This window comes from Mustela erminea, chromosome 13 (genome assembly GCF_009829155.1).
Source record: "Mustela erminea isolate mMusErm1 chromosome 13, mMusErm1.Pri, whole genome shotgun sequence".
NCBI classification, from domain to species: domain Eukaryota; kingdom Metazoa; phylum Chordata; class Mammalia; order Carnivora; family Mustelidae; genus Mustela; species Mustela erminea.
The window spans coordinates 14,293,971-14,316,123 of NC_045626.1; the positions used below are offsets into that span (position 1 = coordinate 14,293,971).

The following is a 22,153-nucleotide window of genomic DNA, read 5'->3' on the forward strand; positions in this document are numbered from 1 at the left end:
CTCTCTTCCTGGTACAGGCGGGCAGTGGAAGGGGAGGTGAAGAGCTTTTCCTGAATCTGCTGGGTTTGGATTGCTTTCAACTCAGAATACTCTTCATGTCAGAGTGGCCCCCCTAGGGGCAGCCTGCCATTGGCCCTACAAGAGTTCCTGTTGGGTATGAAGACGTTGTTTCTGGAAGTAGTGATGATGCTTACCCGACATTAGGAGTGTGCTTCATGCCACTGAATTGTGGACTTCAAAATGGTTAAAAAGGGGAAAAAAAGATCATGTGGTTATGATTGTGATACACTCCCCAGTGAAGCTTCAGCAGCCCTGCCACACACAGGACAAAATCCAAACCCTGAGAACTAGGGGAGGGGCCTGCCCTTCCGTTCCTGAGCTTCCCACAAAATCAGAACTGCTGCTTCTGCCTGCTGCTGGGGGCTGGGCCTTCCTCAGTGCCCCCTGAAGAGGAGTTGCAAAGAGGAGGGGGATGGGCTCTGCTCTGTCTTGCTTTCTTTCCTTCCCCCTCTGCTCCTTCCTGCTCCCTCTTTCCTTCCTCCTGCTCTTCTCCTTCCTTCCTCACTCGATGACTTATTTGCCCTCCGTGGGGGGCATGTTTTGCCCCCCTGCTTCTACTGCCACCTAGTGACCTGACCTTTCCCAGCTGGCAGGGACAGCTATTGGGTTCCTTGGAACCTCAGTACGAGGACCAGGGAAGTGCCATTTTGGCTTTGGGGACTTCCTCCTGTCTTGCTTTAGAACCCTGGAGCCAAGGCTACATTTGAACCCCCACCTGTTTCTTTGTCTGCCTTTCCGCTGAGCTCAGAGCGCAGAGGGAAGACTGTGCTTAATTGATGGATTCATTAATGCTGCTCAGACCCCACTGCCTTCCGCCGTCGTCAGGCTCCGGCAGGCCTTCCCTTTCCTTCCTCATCAGGTAGTGATAATACCAGGAAGAGCCGGCCGGGGCTCAGGCACCGGTCTGAGAGTTTGACGTGTGTTCTAACCCATTGAAGTCTGCACAGCCTTTGAGGTAGGTGCTGACAGACACACGTGAGTACTGCTGGAGGCCATGGGTTCAGAGCCCTGCCCATACCACTGGTACTGCCCAGTCTGGGGCACTGTGCCTTCACTTACGCTGTGGCCTCATCCTTGAGGTTAAAGTGCCACCTTTTCCTGAAAAATCGTGCCAGGCTTCCCTAGGTAGACCAGGTGTCTCTTCTTCCATTGCTGTCTGATAGCCTGCATTAAGCCCAGACCACATCACGTTGTTATCTTTGCAAGGAGGGGCCCATCTTTTTCTCTTTGGATCCCCCAAACCCAGGATAGTGCCTTGTACTCTGTCCATATTTGAATGAATGCATTCAGAGTACTCTTTGTTACTCTGTGGTCTTCTCTGGGAGTATGAATGTGAAGTTGGTTCAACACTTTATTCCCCAGAAGATGGTCCTAGGTCATCTGAAAGTACACTCAGAATATTGCCACTTGGGACGCCTGGAAGTAGGTCCAGGCTCAGTGGGTTGGGGCCTCTGTCTTTGGCTCAGGTCGTGATCTCAGGGTCCTGGGATCAAGCCCCACATCGGGCTCTCTGCTCAGCGGGGAGCCTGCTTTCCTTCCTCTCTCTGCCTGCCTCTCTGCCTACTTGTGATCTCTGTCTGTCAAATAAATAAATAAAATCTTAAAAAAAAAAAAAAAGAATATTGCTACTTGCCCTAAATCTATACTCACAGACAAGCTACAGATTCAAAGCTAGATTGGAGCCGGGGACAGAGAGGGAGGAGGGACTGGATGTGGCCCAAAGGGACCTTGTGGGGTGATGGAAATAGCTTGATTGGCATAGTGGTTACACAGCTGTGTGTATTTGTCAAAACTCATTGAACTCTGTTTAAAGTAGGTACATTTTGTTGTCAAATATTACTTCTGAGTTGACTTAAAAACAAACATAAGAAAGCAAAGGAGAAGTCTTTTGGATTTCTTGTGAGGTTAGGGAAGACGGACTCATGGTTGATGGCTTTTGGTTGTATCACAGTTCCATCTCCAGTTTGGGGGAGAGGGGTTGCTTCTTTTTTTCTTCTTGCCCTGCCTAAATGGAAAGTCAAGTCTCGTTGAGTCATTCGAGCTGGATGTCAGAAAAAGTAGAAGTGTAACAAGCAGACTGACAGCTGACTCCCTGCGCACCCCCCCGCCCCACGGCGCTTCCTGGGTTTAGTTTAGTACTGGTGCCTTTAGGGATCTTAGTAACTTCAGTTTGAGACTTAACTTATGCCATGAATCATCGAAATTGATGCTAGGTAGAGAGATTGCAGCAATAAATACTCCCTGCTCAAAGAAAATAATCTTACGACTGGCTTCTGAATAGATTTATTTAAAGAGATATCCATAAAACCCACCAGGTTTTTAATGTGCTGTTCTTTTCAGATGTTTAATTTAGAATGTTTTCTGGGTAATCTGAGGAAATCTTAAGAAATATATGTATTTTTTAAATGTGTAAAAGTAGGTGAGTCTTAATATTTAGATTTTTTTTTTTTTTCAACTGAGCCAAGAGGTGCCTGGGTGGCTCAGTCGGTTAAGTGTCTGACTCTTGGTTTCGGCTCAGATCATGATCTCAGGGTCATGAGATCGAGCCCCGTGTTGGGCTTGTGCTTAGTGCAGAGGTTGAGATTCTCTTTCTCCCTCGGCCCACCCTTTACCCCCCTGCTCTCTCTCTCTCTCTCTCAAATAAATAAATGAATCTTTAAAAAATAAATAAAGTTGAGCTAAGACTTTCCTGTCCTGCCGCTCCTTCTAGCCTCAGGGTGTCTCAGATTAATGGCGTTCTCATCTTCATCCATGTTCTGTGGCACTTTGAAGAACTTCTCCATGTGTTTGGGAAATGTACCCAGTGTCCCTTCTTCATAGAGGTGAAGTACCATGAGATAGCAACATATAGCTGAGATTAGGGATGCCTGGGTGGCTCAGCGGTTTAAAGCATCTGCCTTCGGCTCAGGTCATGGTCCCAGGGTCCTGGGATCAAGCCCCGCATCAGGCTCTCTGCACGGCGGGGAGCCTGCTTCCTCTCTCTGCCTGCCTCTCTGCCTGTTTGTGATCTCTGTCTGTCAGATAAATAAATAAGGTCTTTAAAGCTGAGATTAACCTGGCCAGATCTGAATTGGTTCAGCTACTTCCCGGCTTGCCATAATTGTGGAGGTGAACATAGGATTGTATCCAAAGTTCAGGCAGTCAGGCGGCATTACCACTGTGTCCCTGTGACGTTCCATCAAATTAGGGGTTGTCTTTAATCTGGAGTGGTCATGATAAATTCTAGAGTTATTGCCATTTGGTCCAAGTAATAGATCCATATTTCTAAGTGGAAAGAAGTCTGGAACCCTACCTGTGTTCTCACGAATGGTCTTGCAGTTAGTGGGTCAGGTATGATGGTCATTGTCAATGTCTTTGCTCATCTCTCTTCCTGTTTTCTGAAAACAGTCATTTAAAAAGGTGTTGCAACTGATACTCTCTTATCTCCCCAAATAACTATGAAAGTATCTTGTCTTCTGGAACTTGACAGAAAGATACCAGGTGACATAACTGATGATAGAGCAAGAAGCAGATGTGGGGATGGGTGTCTCCAGAGTAACGCATTGAATTTAGGGGATTAAGGGCAGGGCTGAGGGGAAATGGTGGCCATCTGGGGTCAGCACATGATAGCCTGTGCGCAACTCCAATCCTAGGCCTGTCTTTGTAAAGACACTGTTCTTTGTCTGTTGTCTATGACTCCTTTCACACTTTGCAGAGTTGAGTGTTTGTGAACGAGCCTGTTTGACCCGCAGAGCCTAAAATTCATATCTGTCTCTTTACGGAAGAAAGTCGAGGGTCTCTGACACAGACAAAACACAATGGGAAAAAATTAAAAAAACAAATTGCCAGGGCGCCTGGGTGGCTCAGTGGGTTGGGCCACTGCCTTCGGCTCAGGTCATGATCTCAGGGTGCTGGGATCGAGTCCCGCATCGGGCTCTCTGCTCAGCGGGGAGCCTGCTTCCTCCTCTCTCTCTCTGCCTGCCTCTCTGCCTACTTATGATCTCTCTCTGTCAAATAAATAAATAAAATCTTAAAAAAACAAAAAACAAAAAACAAAAACAAATTGCCTGAAGGTTTCTGTTTGTGCTGGGGTTGATGGGAAAGGCAGCTGTGTGGTTCCTATTCTGGAAATGCACATGGATACATAGCAAGTCTATCTGGGGCCTTCAGCGTCCCTCTGCACCCCGCACCTGAAGAGCAGGGGCAGTGGGGACCCGCGGCAGAGAGGGGCCTTTGCCCTCCCGGGAGCTTGCTTACTTAGAGCCTCGGGGTCCTTAATGCACGACTTCAAGCCCTCAGACCCTTCTCCCCAGCGATGACCTAATGTGCTTCGCTGGCACTGTGCTGTCTTTAGACGACCTTGAGATTCCCCCCTCAAACTTAGATGACCTTGAGATCCCCCCTCAAACTTAAACTCTGGCTTTTCTTGAGGCTTATAGCCCTTACAGCTCAGAGCCCACCTTGCTGTCTGGGGTGATGCCCACATGGGTCTAATGTGGTGCTTAATCACAAAGGGAAATGTCAATGTCCTTCCCTTGGACTTTCCTGTTCCCCAATGTCACCGGAGCAGGAAGAACAGTGAGCCCGCTGGCAGCTGGCTCTAACCTTTCTGGTTCTAAGAGGCAGTGATAGCTCTTTGCTTGGTATTTCTGCTTGAGGCCTGTGCATGATCGATTGAAGAAGCACCTCCTTTCAGTGCTCCGACTGGCCGCCCCCTCCCTCCCCTTGGTTCTCTTTCCATAACTCCTCCCTCAAGTGCACGTCTAGGCTCCTTGAGGGCAAAGGCACTAGTTGGCCGTAGTGTCTCAGTGTCTTGGATAAAGCTTGGCACATGATGGGTTCCCAATAAATACTTGTTTACCTACCGAATGTTTTCCCTTAGTAGATGTCCAGCCATTGGGAAGGATTAGGGTTTTTGTTTGTTTTTCATTTCTTTGGCTCTACTTAGATGTCTGACTTGTCATTTCCTTTGGCTGTACTCAGAATTCTAGGATTTGGGGTAATTGATCATTTTCCCTTTGTTCTACCTGTCTGTCTGTCTGATGGCATCTTTTATTATCCCTCCTCTCCAGGGAGCCTGGGGATCCCCTGACAGTCCTTTATACCTCTTCCTGCTTTTATGAGCATCTGCAACTTTTTCTTCACCATTACTGGTGATCAGAACAAGTGAAGGTGAAACAAAGTATCTGATTTATGCCAGTATTATCCTCTGTGTGAGGTGGGCGGCTGTGCAGGTGACTTTTCAAGGAAAAGTCTGGGCCACCTTCACATGGTGTAATGAGTTTGAGTAATAGCAATATCTTCCTTGATCTAAGAAGGTTATTGATTAGACATAAGATAGTTATTCTTTGGATTGTTGCTGCAAATCAGAGTTGTGGCTATTTCTGTTAGCCCTTTAGCTCTACCTAAATTCATTTGTTGAACCAGAGGCACAAAGGAAGAAATTTCTAATGTAAGTTGCCTCCCATTTATTGAACTGCCCGCTCTCTCACATAGATGTACATTCTTGTGAGATCATTAACATGATACTAACAGATGATCTAGCAGGTATCATAAGCACAGAACAAATAGCCTGGCGGCTCTGTCACTGAAAGCCAGCACTTTGTTCATGTAGTAGAACTATGTTTGCTAGAAGGTACTTTAGGGGATCATCTAGTACAGTGTCCCCATAGGTGAGGACCCCACAGCTCGCAGAGAGGTGACTTGCTGAAGGTCACACATTTATTAGGGCAGAATTAGAGCTAAGATCCTCCTTTCCTGACCCCTAACAGTAGTGATGGTTTGATAGCTATTAGAAGAAGCAAACCCACAAAAACCAGTGGTTATTGTCAGTCATTGCTACTCTGAAATTCGGCTTTAATTCCTAAAAATGTCTTGATTCCAATATACTTGGATTTTAAATATGCATTGCCGAACTGGCGGGGGTGGGGGCATCAAATTTGTTTATCTTCTTTGTAACTCGACTGAAATGCTCCTGTATAAATAACATCTCTGAAGACCTTGGTTCAGCTTCCCCTGCTTGGTTAGTCAAATTTTCAGAGTAACAGAGTTGGTCCCTGTCCTCTGGCCCAGTCCATTGGGACTGTGGTTGTCCCAATGTGCAGTGCTGGCAGGGCCAGTCCTCTGGTCATGTGCAGGTCCCTGGGTCTGATCATGGCCTTCTGGCTGGCTGGTCTGCTGCCCTCTGCCTGTTTAGCCACGATCTCTCTGTCTCACTGGGTCTGCCCCTGCCACCAAGGCCACTCTGCCTCTAGACCGGGTCACCATTCCCTGCTGCATCCTCAGGTCATCCAAGACAATGAATGAGAGTTTTCACTTTCTAGAGTCTTGACATCGTTAAATACAGCAAACCACAGATGCTCATGGGAGGAAACAATATAAATATTAGAGTTTGGGCCAATGGAATTCTCATTTAATATTTGTCAGAGTCCTAGAATCCACTGCCTTCTCCATTAAATCAGAGCGAGTGTAGTTAGACCAGTGGGACTCTGCATCCATCAGGCAATTGTGTCCTGATGCAATTGCTCTCTGCTGCCAGAGGACCGGACGTCAGCGACACGTCGGTCACCGCCAGGCCATTCCCATTCTTGCCACTTACCAGAGTGTTTGCTGAGATCCAGTATACCAAGGGGTGTTACCAGCTGAAATGCCACATTACATGGAATTGTAATGATTTCATTTAATCCCATTTCCAATATTTACTTTTTCTTGAAGAATGAAGTAACAAATGGCCAGCATCAGAAGGAGGAGCTATTTCCAGAGAGGAAGAAAAGCAGGACAGTGTCCAGTGTCATCTCTGACTTCGAGATGATTCTCACCAGGACCATTGAATTGAAGGTCCTGATGGAGACCATCGGGTGGAATAGTTCAAGGTCAACCAGGGTCAACCAGATGTAGTCGCTCTCGGTCCACACCAGTTCTGAGGGGAGGCTTCCCAATGAAGGTCACAGCCACAGATCCAAATCAGGATGTATGGAGGGTCGCAAGAGTCTAAGCAGAGTACAACATTCTGGATTATTTATTTCCTCCACTTTTTTATCCTCCTATGCCTCGACTTCTAAAAGCACCTGGGACTGTACAGACTCAGTATTGGAGGCCTGTGCTGTTTTACCACCACTAAATTCATAGTGACGCTTTATCATGCCCACACCTTTTATCACGGTGTTTGAAAGTATATAGTGTTTTAAAAAGGGGAACTTTTATTTTGGGGAAAATTTATCAAGTGTTGAAGAACATCAAATACCACTACTCCCAAACAACAACATACACAACACTTTAGTGTTTAGCATTTCCACCCCATCCCCCAATCATGCTTCCCTGTAGTTACACAAATCTCAATCCATGTTTTAAAAAAAATATTTTATTTATTTATTTGAGAGATACTGTGAGAGAGAGAGAGAGGGTACGTAAGCAAGGGGCCAAAGGAAAAGGGGTGGGGGGAGAAAATCTCGAGCAGACTCACAACCTGAGCCGAAACCAAGAAACCAAGAAAAGCATTTTAGGGGTACCTGGGTGCCACCATCCGTTGAGTGCCCGATGTCTGGTCCCCACTCGGGTTTTTTGTTTGTTTGTTTTTTAAAGATTTTATTTATTTATTTGACAGACAGAGATTACAAGTAGGCAGAGAGGCAGGCAGAGAGAGAGGGGAGGAAGGAGGCTCCCTGCTGAGCAGAGAGCTCAATGCCAGCACCCCGGGATCATGACCTGAGCCGAAGGCAGAGGCTTTAACCCACCCAGGCGCCCCGTCCACTCGGGTTTTGATCTCAGGGTTGTGAGGTTGAGCCCTGCATTGGGCTCTAGGCTCAGTGGGGAGTCTGCTTCTATCCCTCTCTCTCTTTTCTCTACCCCCCGCTAACCCCCCGTCCCACTTGCTCACTTGCTGTCAAATAAATATTTTTTTTAAGAAAGGCATTTTAAACCAAAGCATGCGTTAGTACTGCGTTCAGTGATTATTCAAGGCCTTTTATCTGTATGCTGTACTGTTGACATCATTTATGAAACTAAGTGCTGTCTTAGGAAAATACATTTGAAAATTAGTTCTCTTATTATAAGCCATAATTATTTTGAGAATGTCCTCCTTTAGGGGCTCTTCCTCTTCTTGTGATCTGGTTTTGATCTTCAGATTCTTTCAAAAATAAATTGTCCCTTATGTTTCAGAATACACTTGTTTGTATGCGTTCCAAGCGCCCTTTCCTCCTAAATGTAACGAGTGTCTTACTTGACTGCTGTATCTTGCTCTGGTAAGGAAAGAACCTCAGACTCTGGTTCCTGAGGCTCTCACCTGTGTGTGCTTCATGTATGATGCATTCGACCAGGCACTCGAGTTTACTTCCCAGCTTACGTCGGCTTTGTTTGCATTCCCTTTCTTTTATGGTTGACACACACCTTTCCAGGTTCCAAAGGAAGGGAAAAGGGATGATTCCTCATTAGCTTTGGTCCATAGGCTCATAAATTTTCTTCTCTTTACCTAACTAATCATCATCATTACTAATTATGCTGCGGAAAATAAGCTGGAATGCAGTACAAGCTGGCGTCACACAGAGCACGTCCATGGAGAGATGAGAGATGCCGTCACCAGGATGCCTTGAGTGGCTGAGCATGGAAGATAGGAACTGTTTCCCCATTCTGCTTTGGTGGTCAGCCTTTACCCTAGGGCCTAGGCTTACTTGGATAGAGTTGGAAATTGAGTAGTATAATCCAGTTTTAAAGGAGCACAACGCCAATTAAGTGAGCATTACTTGGAACATAAAATCATGAATAAAATTGCATGTTGGTTTTGTTGAAAAACGATGGTGTGGCAGGCCTTGGGGCAGGGCCAAGGAGAACCCGTGTGTTCTTCCTGTCAAGCTGTTCAAAATGGCGGTTCTCTGAGAGCCAGGAAGAGCTCTCTGGGCAGATGGCGCCAGCACCGGAAGGAGTCCGCGGTCAGGAGGGAGGGAGAGGGATGCCCCAGTGCTCCCTGAGCCTTTTACCTGATTCAGCTACAACTCTGTTTTCCTCTTTAGCCGGTAAAGAATCAGGCTTCCAGAGGTTCAATGACTCGCTCTAGTGTCACAGCTGGCGGTGGCAGAGCAAGGACTGGACCCAAGGTTCATTGAGGCCAAAGCCCTTGTTCTTCCTCCTCCGCTAAACGGATTCCCACATTTTTTAGATGAACGTAAGGTAAAGGATATGGCAGGCGGGAAGGGTTTCTTTTTTCTGTTTTGTTAGGAAGGAAGATTGATGATTTCGTGGTCACTCTTTCTGGACTGGTATCAAGAAACAGTTTTTTTGTCCCAGCTCCGTGTATCTGGAAGGTGGTGGTCCCGAGTGCCGTTGTTAAAGAAAGCTGTCTCCAAATTCGTAAAATTGCAGGAATCTGTGCTTTTCCTTGTCCCCTCCCCAGTTTGGTCATTTCTGCCACCATAGCTCCAAGCAGTCAGTCCTTCCCACCCACGCACATTCCCGTCTCCCTGTGGTCTGTCACCGCGGCCTTATCTCTGTCCCTAGGCTTTAATGCTAAGGACAGAGAGGAGCCTTTGCCAAGATTCGCCAGCAAACCCTGTGTTTTGCTTTTGTATTTCAGGAAAGAATAAATTCCATACCTGGGGTCTGAAATGAGAAGGTTCTACCCTAAGTGCTGGCTCACGGGGGATTTGCATTCCGCTTTGCCCACTGCAGTCCGGCAGCTTTCCCCTGTCTGAGCTCATGTGCTCCCTTCGCCTGCACCTGTCGCGGGCGGTCACGGCGTTGGGCCGCACCGCACAGACCCTGTGGCTTGGAGCACGCCTGCCTCCTCTGCTTCTCTTCGCTCAGATTTCTGTGTTCTCAAATCAAAGTGATTCTTCGCCCTCTCAGCTACTGGCCTGCCCCTTTGCCTCACGCTACCTCAAAAGGGACTCCGGGGCTCCCATTCCAGCATCCCTGCCGACTCCGTCATCCCCCGATACTCCACTGAAGACACTTATAAATACCAAGGACCTCCTGATCACCAAAGCCCAAGGTTCTCTCTCCATACCCTCATGCTGCTCAGGCTTTTTTTTTTCTTCTTCTTCTTCTTCTTTTTTTTTTTTTTTCCCCAGGGATGCGGGCTGGGAGATGATGGCTTTCCTTCTACCTCTGTCCCCGTTCATCCCTTCCGTCAGAAGGAGCTGGGTGTTCCCCGAGGGTGTCTCTCTCTTTTTTGGTCTCTGGCTGATAGCTCTTTTCGGTGGCCCTCCCCTGAGTCTCCAGGTCCATGCCTGACTCTTCTCTAGACTATCATCCCCACATTTTCAGCTTTTTTCCCGACTCTTTCCTGAATAACTTGTTTCGTATCTCTTCCCAGCAACTCAACAGGAAGGTGACCCAAGCAGAACCCACTGTCGTTCTGTCGGGATCCCTATTTCTCTTAATGATGCCACCCTCCTCTCCAGACTTCACCTGTGCCTTCTCCCTGCCACACAGCCACATTGTAATCACCGCCGGATCCCACTCGACTTCTCGACTACCGCTTGGCACCTCTCATCTCTTCAGCCTAATTGGCCATCTTTCCTTCAACGACTCGTTACCTCTTGTCTAATATTATAATAGCTTCCCAGCAGGTCTTTCCAATCTACCCCGAGTATGACTACCTAATGAATCATTCTTATACTCTTTTTTTTTTTTTTAAGATTTTATTTATTTATTAGAGAGAATGAGTGGGGGATGGAGATGGGAAGGAGCAGTGGGAGAGGGAGAAACAGACTCCACACTGAGCAGAGAGCCCCACGTGGGGCTCAATCCCAGGTCCCCCGGATCATGACCTGAGCTGAGGGCAGATGCTTAACCCACTGAGCCACCCAGGCACCCCCTCATTCTCATACTCCTAACCTCTCTGGTGTTTTCCCATCGCCCACCAGAAAGCCCCACATCCTTGGCACTCAAGGCTGTCCACAGTGTGTGGTCTGTGCCTGGCCCCTCTCCCCTCCCTGCAGGAATGCGCTCTCGGGCTGGGCCAGTGGGGGAGGCTGCTTGCAAGTTCTCCAAGAATCTCATTTCTGTAAAAGGCATCTGGGGGCACCTTGGCCGGCTCAGTTGGTAGAGCCTGAGACTCTTGATCTCAGGGTTGTAAGTTTGAGCCCCACGTTGGTTGTAGACATTACTGAGAAATAAAATCATAAAAAACTAAAAGGCATCTTTTTCAAAGACCTAAACATCAAAGCTAAAACTATAAAATTCTTAGAGGGGGGATTTTCAAGTTACTCTCATATTAGGAAAAAAAAAAATCCTCCAGCCAGTGCCACAGGTAGAGCCTAGAAATAATTCTGCAGCTGCTCATGCTCTTTCCTTGGCTCACACTGATTTCTGAACCTGAAAATGATCTGCCCCCTGCTTTTATATGTCCAAATTCTCTCCATAATCCAGATCTTCCGTTGAGCCTTCCCTGGTTCCTCCTGCCCTTGTCCGGCACGTTTCCCTCTGTGTTTGTATTACAGCTGTTCACACGCATAACTGGTTACTGCTAGGCTGGGAGTTTCTTACTGGCAGTGACAAGGTCTTGGTTACAAGGGACAAAAACAAATACCATAATGCTTGACACGTGGAGATGGTCAGTAAGAATCTGAATGCATAAATGAATGGGAAGCGAAAAGCTATTCATGTTTTCTTTCTTACCCAACCAAATTGCTTAAGAGTAGGATTTGGATCAGTTTCATCTATATGCCCAGTAGTAGCTAGCATTGTGCTTTGTGCCTGATAGATGCTCTACAGATAGCTTTAATTTTTACTTTTTTCAGTTTTATTGAGGTATAACTGACAAAACTGTAAGACATTGAAGGTGTGCGTGGTGGTGATTTGCTATATGGACATTGTGAAAGGACCCCCTACCCCCCCCCATCTAGCTAATTAATACCTCCATCACCCGATAATATGTTTTTTCATCAAGAATATTTGAGTTCTACCCTTAGCAGATTTCAATTATTCAATAAACATTTCTTGAATTAGTGGATAGATAAGCATTTGATTATGACATGAACTTTCTGAATGCTCTCTTATTCTGTTTGACTTTCAGTAATTTAATCGAGGCACTCTTACTACATCGAAAATGTTTCACGGTACGTTGCTGGTTTGGGTTATTGTTGTTATTTTCACCAGTGATTATATTTTGCTTTAAACTTTTCCTCCATTTCTAATTCTGATTTCTAACAAATCATATCATTGGCAAGGAGTACATTCTTGATTTCACAAGGGAAGTTAGAAAAAGGAGGCTTGCTTTTTAAGAAACGTGTGCTGGAACTAGCTCCTGGCCCTGGGAGTGGGTGGGGTTCAAGGACTGGTGATTTTTTTCTACAATAGTGGTTGGGTCGTTCTTTCCAGAGCCATTGTGACTCCATCCAGAGAGGGTAATTTGGACACTTTCAATAGGAAATAGAATTAGCAGCCTTCACTACAACACTGGAGCCTTAGGGGTTTCCTCAGACCCCAGTTAAGTTGAACTAAGTCTTTCTGCTTCCTCTCAGTCAGTACCAGAAGGCTTACACTGTTTTCGTTTTATGGTGGGGGCTGCCTGCCAGTCTTCTTTGGCAACCTCTTGTAGACAATACTTGGTTACGACTGGTGAGTTAATAGTACTTGCTTGCAGTCCTGTTCCTGGGTGCGAGCCTAAATAGTATTGCAATTAAAGTAACGGATGGAAAATACTAGGAGTCCTTGTGTGCCTTTGTGACCCCTGCTGCCTGAAGGATCATTGCTGTGGCTGGCCATTGTTGCTGTTGTTTTGAGCTTTTGTCTCTTTTGAAACCGAATGACAAGCATTACTTTATTTCAATGATTTGTTTGGTGGGGGGGAATCCCCAGATATTTGGCAACACTGTTTTAATTTCCTTTGAGAGAGGAATTGAGCAAATAAGATTCATGGACTCCCTAGATTTGGGAAGTTGGCAGTGAACACTTGCAGGAGGGTAAGTCGAGTCAGGAGAAGACGACCAGCGAGTTGAAGGAAAGAAATTTACTTTTAGGAGATGATACAAAGTTATTGGAAGCAAGAGAATTTCTCCAGTATATTTTAGAAGAACAAGCCAAGGTCCACCGAGATATACAAAACATAATCAAGACTCCCTCTTTATGAAATATGGGGCATGTGTACCCCCATGAAAGCATTCCCTTTAGAAATGAGCAAGGTATTTACGGGAAGAAGCCGCCTGAGACAACTCCTTTACCTTCCACTGGGCATTACAAGTGGGACTCCTGTAATCTCTCCCGAGTGGGAAATTTTTATGTTTTGACCCAGTGTCAAGACTTTTTGAACCCTGGCTGGTGTGCTGACACCTCAGCTTGTTTGAAATAATTAACTTTTCTGCATTTTTTTGTCTTCTTTAGAAATGAACACACTCAAGTATGCTCCGTGCTTGTGAGCTCCCTGATCCCCTCACGACTTTGGAAAGCCAAGAAGGAAGGTGTGGGAGTGCGTGCCCCTGAGAACAAGCTCTTTCCCCTTGGCCTTGGCCTTCCTGCTTCCCAGAGGCGCGATGGAGACGCTCTCCCAGGATTCCTTGCTGGAATGTCAGATCTGTTTCAATTACTACAGCCCCCGGCGAAGGCCCAAGTTGCTGGACTGCAAACACACCTGCTGCTCAGTGTGCCTCCAGCAGATGAGGACGAGCCAGAAGGACGTGAGGTGCCCCTGGTGCCGGGGCGTCACCAAGCTGCCCCCGGGCTTCTCCGTGTCGCAGCTCCCCGACGACCCCGAGGTCCTGGCGGTCATCGCCATCCCGCACGCGTCTGAGCACACCCCAGTGTTCATCAAACTTCCCAGCAATGGGTGCTACATGCTGCCCCTGCCCATCTCCAAGGAGCGAGCGCTGCTGCCCGGAGACATGGGCTGCCGCCTGCTGCCGGGGAGCCAGCAGAAGCCGGTCACCGTGGTGACCATCCCCGCGGAACAGCAGCCTCTGCAGGGCGGGGCGCCCCAGGAGGCGGTGGAGGAGGAGCCCGACCGGCGGGGCGTGGCCAAAAGCTCCACCTGGTCCGGGGTGTGCACTGTGATCCTGGTGGCCTGTGTCCTCGTCTTCCTGCTGGGCATCGTGCTGCACAACATGTCTTGCATTTCGAAGCGCTTCACTGTGATCTCCTGTGGCTGAACAGCGCGGCAGGGGAGTCTCTCATGGGTGCCAACTCGGGGTTGAGCAGGTGTTGGTGATGGGATCGCAGCGAGAAGATGGGGGGCGACGCTGATCATTGGGTGCCAGCGCTGGCCTCTGGGCTGCCACTTGATTAACCGGAGACAGACGCGAAGGGCAGACGCGAGGTCTCAGCGAGATACCGGGCAAATCATTGAGCGTTGGTGGCAACAGCTTCGAAGACGATTGCATGCATCCCCGTAATCATTTATTAAATGGACTGTGATTTATGATTTGTCAGAATCCTGTTACGAGATAGATGTATTCTACTTAGACGTTAAACTGTGCAAGTGCGTACAATGTGATCTTCTCTAAATGTGGTAGATTAAAACAAAGATGCTTATGTATACAAATAGAATTAAACCTGAGAATCCCCCTAAAAATTCAGCGACGACTGTGCAGTGCTGGTTCCTTTCCCCTTTTTAATGGAAATCCAGTCTTCATTTAGTTGCTAAGGCTTTTTATACTTTTTGAATGGCACCCTAATTAAAATAAGTGAAGTGGATGGTCTTTTTTTTTTTCTTGGAAGAAAGTGTCCGAACAAGTGTTTCCAGTGTGTTGTGTTTTGTTCTGTACCTCCATTTTTCTTCCCTTGTAATTAGAGCTTGCTACGTGTTTATTAAACTGAAAGCCCAACAGGAGAGCAATAAACTGAGTAATAATGAGAAATGCCTAATCCCACAGGAACCCTATATGCCAATTTTTCTCAAGCCATCTCACGAAGTAAGAATTTTAAATGTAAATATTGTGTTATTTGTGTGTGCGTGTATGTGTGTCATTTGATTTACCTCAGGTTTTGAATCTTTTCAGAAGAATCCCAGGAGTAAGACTTTGTGGGCCTGAATGAGTCCAGGGTCTGACTCTGTGGCCACCTCTCGAGCGCCAGGACCCAGGACCCTCCCTGGGAAGTGTCGCGCACGCATCACTTCCAACATTTGCTACTCCTCTGCATATCCAAGTCCTGTATTCTGTGAGGCACAGATGGAAAGTGACAGAAGACGCTGTCTTGGCTCGGAGTTTGGAGGTATCATGATAGATATGAGTATTGTTCATCGATGGCGAACCTGGACTGACATTTTAATAGACAGGCCATGATTGCTTTTTGAACGATGTCATTCTGTCAGAGTTTAAACCATTTAGGATTCCAATTTCCTCTTGTTGGTACAAGTGAGAAAATCTCTTGTATTTCAAAATATGTTTTTATTGAGAAAAGTGACAAGGTAAACTAACGACTCACATTCCCAATCTAAAGTGGATCAGTTCATCATAAATTCTCGAATATTCTTAAAAGTATAGTGATCTGCGGACGCTGGTGAAGAAAGATCTGCTGGTGTTGAAGTGGTAATTTCCTGTGTCTGGATGTGTGTGCATTCAGAAATAGCCATCAGCTTTACGGTTCTCTTCTAATATCTTTTATGGAATTCATGGAGCAAGTGTATTTGAAAGCTCAAAGTAGAAATTAGGTTAAAATGCCATTTTATTGTCTAAGCTATTGGGCATTATACAACAAATAATCTAGGATTTATTTGGTATTAATAATTTAGGTATCCTATTAACTGAATACTATCCTCTATTACGTAACATGATACACTGTTGGGTTAGTGTCGATTTCTCAAACTCTGCCAGGCTGCCGTGATGCATGTCTGACCTAATTTCTATACCTCTTGGAGGAAAGGAAAAAAAAAAAAAAAACACGGAAAATGTTGCATTAAGAATGCTACATTTCAAACGGGCTTGACCCTTGCAGTTTTCAGCCAGGCCATATTTGAGTTGCTTTTGTGAATGATATCTACGTCTGTCTATGTTCAGTATGAAATGACTGGCCCTGTAGTGTAGTATGAACTAGAGTCCTGCGTGTTAATTAGGTTTTATATAGACACTAATGTGTGTGGCGGTAGAGCGCCCTGTGTTTCTTAGTGCAAAGCTGTAGAGTAAAAATGTCCACGTAACTTAAAAACAGTCCCACGCTAGAGCTGCAGTGATGCAGTGCCAAATTAATCAGCCCTGTGATAGATTATTGACTTTACAATTTAAGGTAACAATAACACCCAAATCAGAATTCTGTGTGTGCGTCTTCCTGACCTAAGAAATACTGTTTCAATGGATTCTGCCTGCGGTTACTTGTGTATTGCCTGTCAAAGTGTGCAGTTGTGCACACGTGTGTGCGTGTGTTTCTGTGCGTCATAGCTCAGCCTGCAGATAGAATTTTTGTACACTTGATGTTTTTATGTTAGTTGGCATCCCATCGCTCTGGCCTCTTCTGGCATTTCCTCATGACACTAACAACTCATCTACCCCGTGTGACAAAAGTCCAGGGACACAATCACCCAGAATTCACAGTTGCACATCAGTGAAAAAAAATCACAACTGAAAGCACAGAAAGTCAGAGCTGAGAGCAGCCTCTGGTGGCTTCCTTTTGTGCATGAGTCCATGGAGGCCCACAGAGGTGTGTGGCCCTTTGTAATTCTGCAGCAAAATGGAGACAAGAAATGCGTTATTCTCTGCTCTTTCCGAGGCCTGTTGATGTCTCTGTTGGGCTCTGATCTTTTGGAGGGTGAATAAATACCCTTTACTCACTCAATAGTGCTTTAGTTTGTTGTTGTTGTTGTTGTTTTAAATATATATATATATATCCGTTTTAGTTAGCATCTACCTCTCTGGGAAGCGAAAGGACGATTGAGTTAAGGATGAGTATAGACATTTAATAAAAAATGATGTGATTTGAATTTTTAAAATTGCCAACCATTGGTTCCCCCCACCCTTATGTAAAGGACAATGAGCGTTGTGTAAATAGTAAACTTTAAGAAGCATGAATTTTCATCTTTATTAATGATCTTGACATAAGCAAGAGAATACTTCATATGTTAAGTACAACCAACCAAGAATGCTATCAAAAAGCATTGTCTTTGGGAAATTTTTGTACAGTGACCTGGGGCACAAGTTGTGATCGAAAAGGCCAGTTGGTTCTCAGTTTCAGTCATACTTTATGATTAGAAAGCGTAAAAGGTATTTTCTTTAAGAATACAATTAAGTTCAGTCTTTAGCATGACCTAAAAGTAGGTCCCTTGAAGGTTAACCCATGTGCTGGTGCAGCTTAGAGCTATTCTGTTCAATAGATCTCTCTCCAGTGACGGAAGTGTTCTATGGCCTATGCGGTCCAATATAGTGGCCACTGGCCACATTGGCTAGTGGATAGTTGAAGTGGGGTTAGTATGACTGAGGAATGTATTTTGTATTTTATTTAAGTTATCTAAACATAGTCACTCACCTGTGGCTGGTTACTACCGTATTGGACCGTGTAATTCTGGAGGGTTGCATAGTGGGATCTAGCATGAGAGTGTTGACAGAGTACAGAGTAGGGCTAAGAGAAAAGAGAACAGTTTGCAGTTTAGTAACATGCAGTTGCTAAAAAAAAAAAATCCTTTCTGGGCTTAAAAGATATATGATCTCAAGTATGATGATTCAAATTCATTGATTACCCTTTGGGGTTATTACTTACATACTTTGGGCCATAGAATGGTCAGTGAGGCATAAAGAGTGTTTTATGAAGCCCCTCGTCTGGGATCATTAGCTGCATGTAAATCTATTGTCCAAAAATAGTAGTTAGACAGTAGCTGTAAAAACATTTGACTTGCAAGCTATGCATGACCTATACTGTGAAACTGTGTTTAGGATCTTAGGGCCAAAAAGTAAATGTTACAGAAAAACAGAAAAAAAAAAAGTCTAATGAAATTCCTCTTCACTTCAAGCATCTTACCCAGACTTCATCATTGCATGAGTAAGGTGTGAAATGTAAGAGCAATCATGTTTTGCGATGTTCAGAGAGGGGTTTTGTTTGCCCTTGAAGTCTGCTGGCTTGTCGTTGTGTTTGGTATGAGGATCCATTTTCAGATGCTGGACTACAACGTAGGTACTGCTCTTAGAGTGAGATTTGACACGTGCAGTCTTGTTTGGTTTTTCCTTTTATCTCTTATTACTGAACAAATTGCAAATTTGCAGCCTTGCACAAAGGCTTTTTTTTTTTTAAACATTAAAAAACATTGTCCAGGGAATTTAAAAGGTTATTAAAGTTACGAAAATTGCTTTTTAAGTGAATAAAGGAAAGCAGAAAATTGAGTTTGAGATACATTTTCATAGAAAGATGAGACTCTTCCTGATAGTATGATATTTATTCTAGTCTGGATTTTGATTTGAAGAGTTCACATTGCTTTATTTGAAATCCTATGTGGTGTCAGAGTTGGCTAGTCTACTTTTTATTGTTTCTGAGTGTAATGTGAACGTTGCATTTGTCTCAGTTTAGCAAAATTTTAAAAAATTTTAGCAAAATATAGTTTTTTTTTGAGAACTCGTCAGTGGGCCTGACCTTTTTAGCTTATCTCTTAAAATTGTTTAATTTTTTTCTTTTTGCCAAAATGATAGTTTGTCTTCAGACTTAAGAGGAATTTAGAAGCCCAGAGGTTATTGGTATGAGAGGAATGATATCAAAAAGGTTTTGAATTTCTATCTTCTCCTAAAAGAATGATACTGTCAGTCAGTCTGCATTTTGTTCCCACACAAAACGTGTCACCAGTCAGTTGATCGGTCATCCTTGACCATTTCGTCATTCCCAGGAAAACATCACATACAAGGTAACCCTTAACCAAAACAGAAGCTCCAGAAAAGAATGGAGTCATCAAGAAAATCCAGTAGCTGTGTTGAAAGTATTCATCTATCTCAAAAGCAGTGAATTTTAGTTAAATTTTAGTTAAATTCAGTTAAATTTTTATTAAGCATGAAATATTTCTAAAAAATAAGTGGAAATTGAAGCCATTGAATTTTTTCCTGACATGATTCACTATATATATATATATATATAGTGTATATTTATATATATATAGTGTATATTTGCACATACAGGTATAGACATATATGTAGATATACACACACACACACACACGACTTAGCTGTAACAGGAGTTTAAAAAATCAAGTAAAAAAATGTTGTTAGTCATGTTTTCCAATTTGTGGGTTATATAATGTTGAACTTAGATGTTAATTTCTTAACAAATGCTGTAGGCTGCATACATTATATCAAACCAACCACCTTTGGGAATGTCTAGATGAATAAACCCTTGAGACTTCAAACCTATGAAGAGGTGGGTTCTCCTCTATACATTTTATTGGAAAGCCATTGATGATTGAAGAACACAAGCAGGAGGGACATTTAATTTTAGTCTTTCAAATGGCTTGTTTTTTGGCTCAGGGGTGGAGTACCATTATTCCTGAACTCATGCAGCGTGGCTCCAATTTTTCTGCACAAGTTTCCTTGCACAGTTGGGCCAATGGATTTTTTTTTTTCAGGACTCACTGCCCGGGGTATCCCACTATGTATATCTCCCTTATGATGTAGTGGTGCTTGAAAACACTCATCTTGTTAGCTGGACTTTATTATTCTAGTCTAAGGTTTTTGATACTATTCATATTATGATCTTTTATAGGAACAATCAGTAATATTTGGGGCAAAGTACAGAGGAGTCTCTTAAAGTCTGCATCAGCATGCATTGTCTTTTGTTTTTTCTGGGGGTGCTCTCTTAGAGTTGTCCCTGTTCTTCTAGAACACTGCTCTAAATTCATCACCACAGGGTGCAGGGCTAGTAGCCTGGGTGAGGGTTTTCTGTATTCTCCCTGTGAGTTACTGGGTTATTCTAATTAGTTTTCCAAAGGGATGTTCCATTTTGAATTTGACATTTGCTTTCTGAGAATCTGGAAGTAGATGATTGACTGTGAGGATGGTAAAGGACCATTGCGGTGTAAGAAGGAGGAAAAAGAGGAGGAAGATGTCCCCTCGACCTCAATCTGTGTCTTCTCTGTTTAGATGGGAGGACAGAGTAGGTGCTGTCGTACACTGTGCTTTAGGAAGCTCCTGGCCTGATTTTTCTGGCTGAGAGACAGATCCTGTGTGGGAGCAGTGGAGACGTGGCCTTGGGTCTATAGCAATAGGTAGATGTGCTCAAGACAGAAAATACTTGCATAAAAGGAGAGAAATCTGTAGTGGGATCATGGGTGGAGAACAAAAGATGTGAGAGCTGAAGGTCAGTTTTTGTAGAAACCAGCTGAAGAAAGAAACCCAAGGACGACTAGGAATAACTTAGACAAGCACAATTTGTTATTCTAGGCTGGCCTACCAAATTCAGTTCCAGAGTCTAAGTTGAAGACAGAGTGGGCTGGGCCAGTGAGAGGATCCAAGCTGCCCCACCCCCACCCCTGAGTTGTCCACACACTAGACAATCTCCGAGCCTGTTCTAGAATTGGTTGCTAAGTCATTACCCACGAACTCTAATAATACCCTCTTAGCAGTGGAATGCATTGTCCGGGTCTTTGGTTGACTTGAGTAGGTTGATCTCTTGGGAAGACTCATCCAAGAGTATTTTGGTTTTCAATCCTGGTGGTTGTCATTATACTTTCTTTATTCCACCACCTGGTCCTGTTTGTCTCAATGGACGATTGCAAGTGGGGAGGCTGCTTGCAGCTTGGGGCGGGTCCCGACTCCCCCATCATAAGCCACGCAGCCGCTCTGCACTGTTCCCGCCGGTCTTCCAGCCCCACTGGTGGGCTCCCTGGCCCTCTCAAGAGCTAATACTCCAGTATTAGATGGCTAGATTAATGCTGCTGAGAGGCTAACTCAAGTCCTTGACATGTTTCATTCACAATTATGCAGATTATTTATTTTAGAAGCTTTTGTTTTAAAGGGCCAAATTGCCCTACAGATAAATGAGCTGCTGGGCTGTGTAGAAAATATTGTTCAAATGTTGCCAAATAATTGACTTTGGAAGTGGGATATCAAGCTGCTGTTTATAAATCTGAATGTCTTAAAAGCATTCTTGCTTGCTTTCTCTGGTGTAGATGGTGTCTTAGCAAGTCTTGAGATTTTCCAATGAACCCAATTTTAATATATGGTATTTTTGTATGCCAAACTGGTGTCTTGTCCTTTGTATATGTGGTAATGTTGATTTTATGACTACTGTTAAAACACATTTGCTATGATTAAAATTCATAAAACGATTTCAAATAGACTCGCGTGTTGGTTTTTTGTGTGTGTGTTTTTTTTCTTCCCACTCTATGAAGGAAAAAAAATGCGCAAATGCGCTGGAATTTTCATCATCAGTTACTCTAAGAATTTTAATAGACTAGGGTAATAAAGCAACAAGGAGCTCCTGAGCCAAGAATTTTAAGTGGAGGTGACCTTCAAGCAGCTTCTCTGAGAAGCCGAAGAATGCCTTTGTGATGAGTAAGACTGAGGATTGGTCTTATTGCAACTTGGATTTTCATGACTTCCCGTGGCCCCGACTTTGTCCTTCTGCTGTCTTGAAATGGCATTGTGTGTGTCGGGCCCCAGGTGGACATCTCATTTTACTATGTGTAGGACAGCTTCACCCAGGCCCCCCATGTCATCTGCCTCTTGGCTCTGAATCTGGAAAGGCATCCTTCAATGCACGTTCTCATCAGTGCGACAGAGTTTTCAGGAGAGCCTTTTTTTTTTGATAAAAGCATTCTGTCTTTCAGTAACTCTGGATCATATCAATGAGTTTCAGCTCAGTTTGCAAGTGGCCTAATCCTTTATAAGGGCTTATCAATGATCTGATCATGCATGTGTATAAGCATGATCTGGCTCTCTCTGGGCAATTAAAAAATAATCCCCATATGTTTGGGGGGGGTCCGTTTGTTTGTTTTTAAGATTTTATTTATTTGAGGGTGGGAGAGCTTGAACAGGAGAAGTGGGAGGAGAGGCAGATTCCTCGCTGAGCAGGGAGCCGGGTGTGGGACCTGATCCTGGGATGACCTGAGCGGAAGGCAGCTGCTTAACAGACTGAGCCACCCAAGTGCCCCTCCCCATAGTTTGCAAAGTGTGAGATACCCTTTCGTTGTACCAAAAAGCAAGCTTTGTACTAGGGAGTCCAGACTTTTTTGGAAATGTGAAATTTATTTAGCGTATTTTGGAATTTCTTGTATGCCTTTCCC

The 22,153-nt window shown here is 44.6% G+C and overlaps 1 protein-coding gene across 5 annotated transcripts in view; it reads left to right on the forward strand.

Moving 5' to 3' along the window:
- The window catches only part of RNF152 (ring finger protein 152), a 77,595-nt gene extending 56,399 nt beyond the window's left edge, over positions 1 to 21,196 (forward strand). For 2 of the 5 annotated variants that reach the window (XM_032310058.1, XM_032310057.1), the window contains one exon: positions 13,357 to 21,196. In XM_032310058.1, coding sequence (XP_032165949.1) covers positions 13,506 to 14,117 — 612 coding nt within the window. In that variant the 5' untranslated portion in view covers positions 13,357 to 13,505 and the 3' untranslated portion in view covers positions 14,118 to 21,196. Of the gene's footprint in view, positions 1 to 8,173; positions 8,767 to 11,767; positions 12,093 to 13,356 lie in introns of those variants that run through there. The other 3 variants (XM_032310060.1, XR_004277982.1, XM_032310059.1) reach the window with 3 other exon arrangements.
- Positions 21,197 to 22,153: the final 957 nt, after the last annotated feature.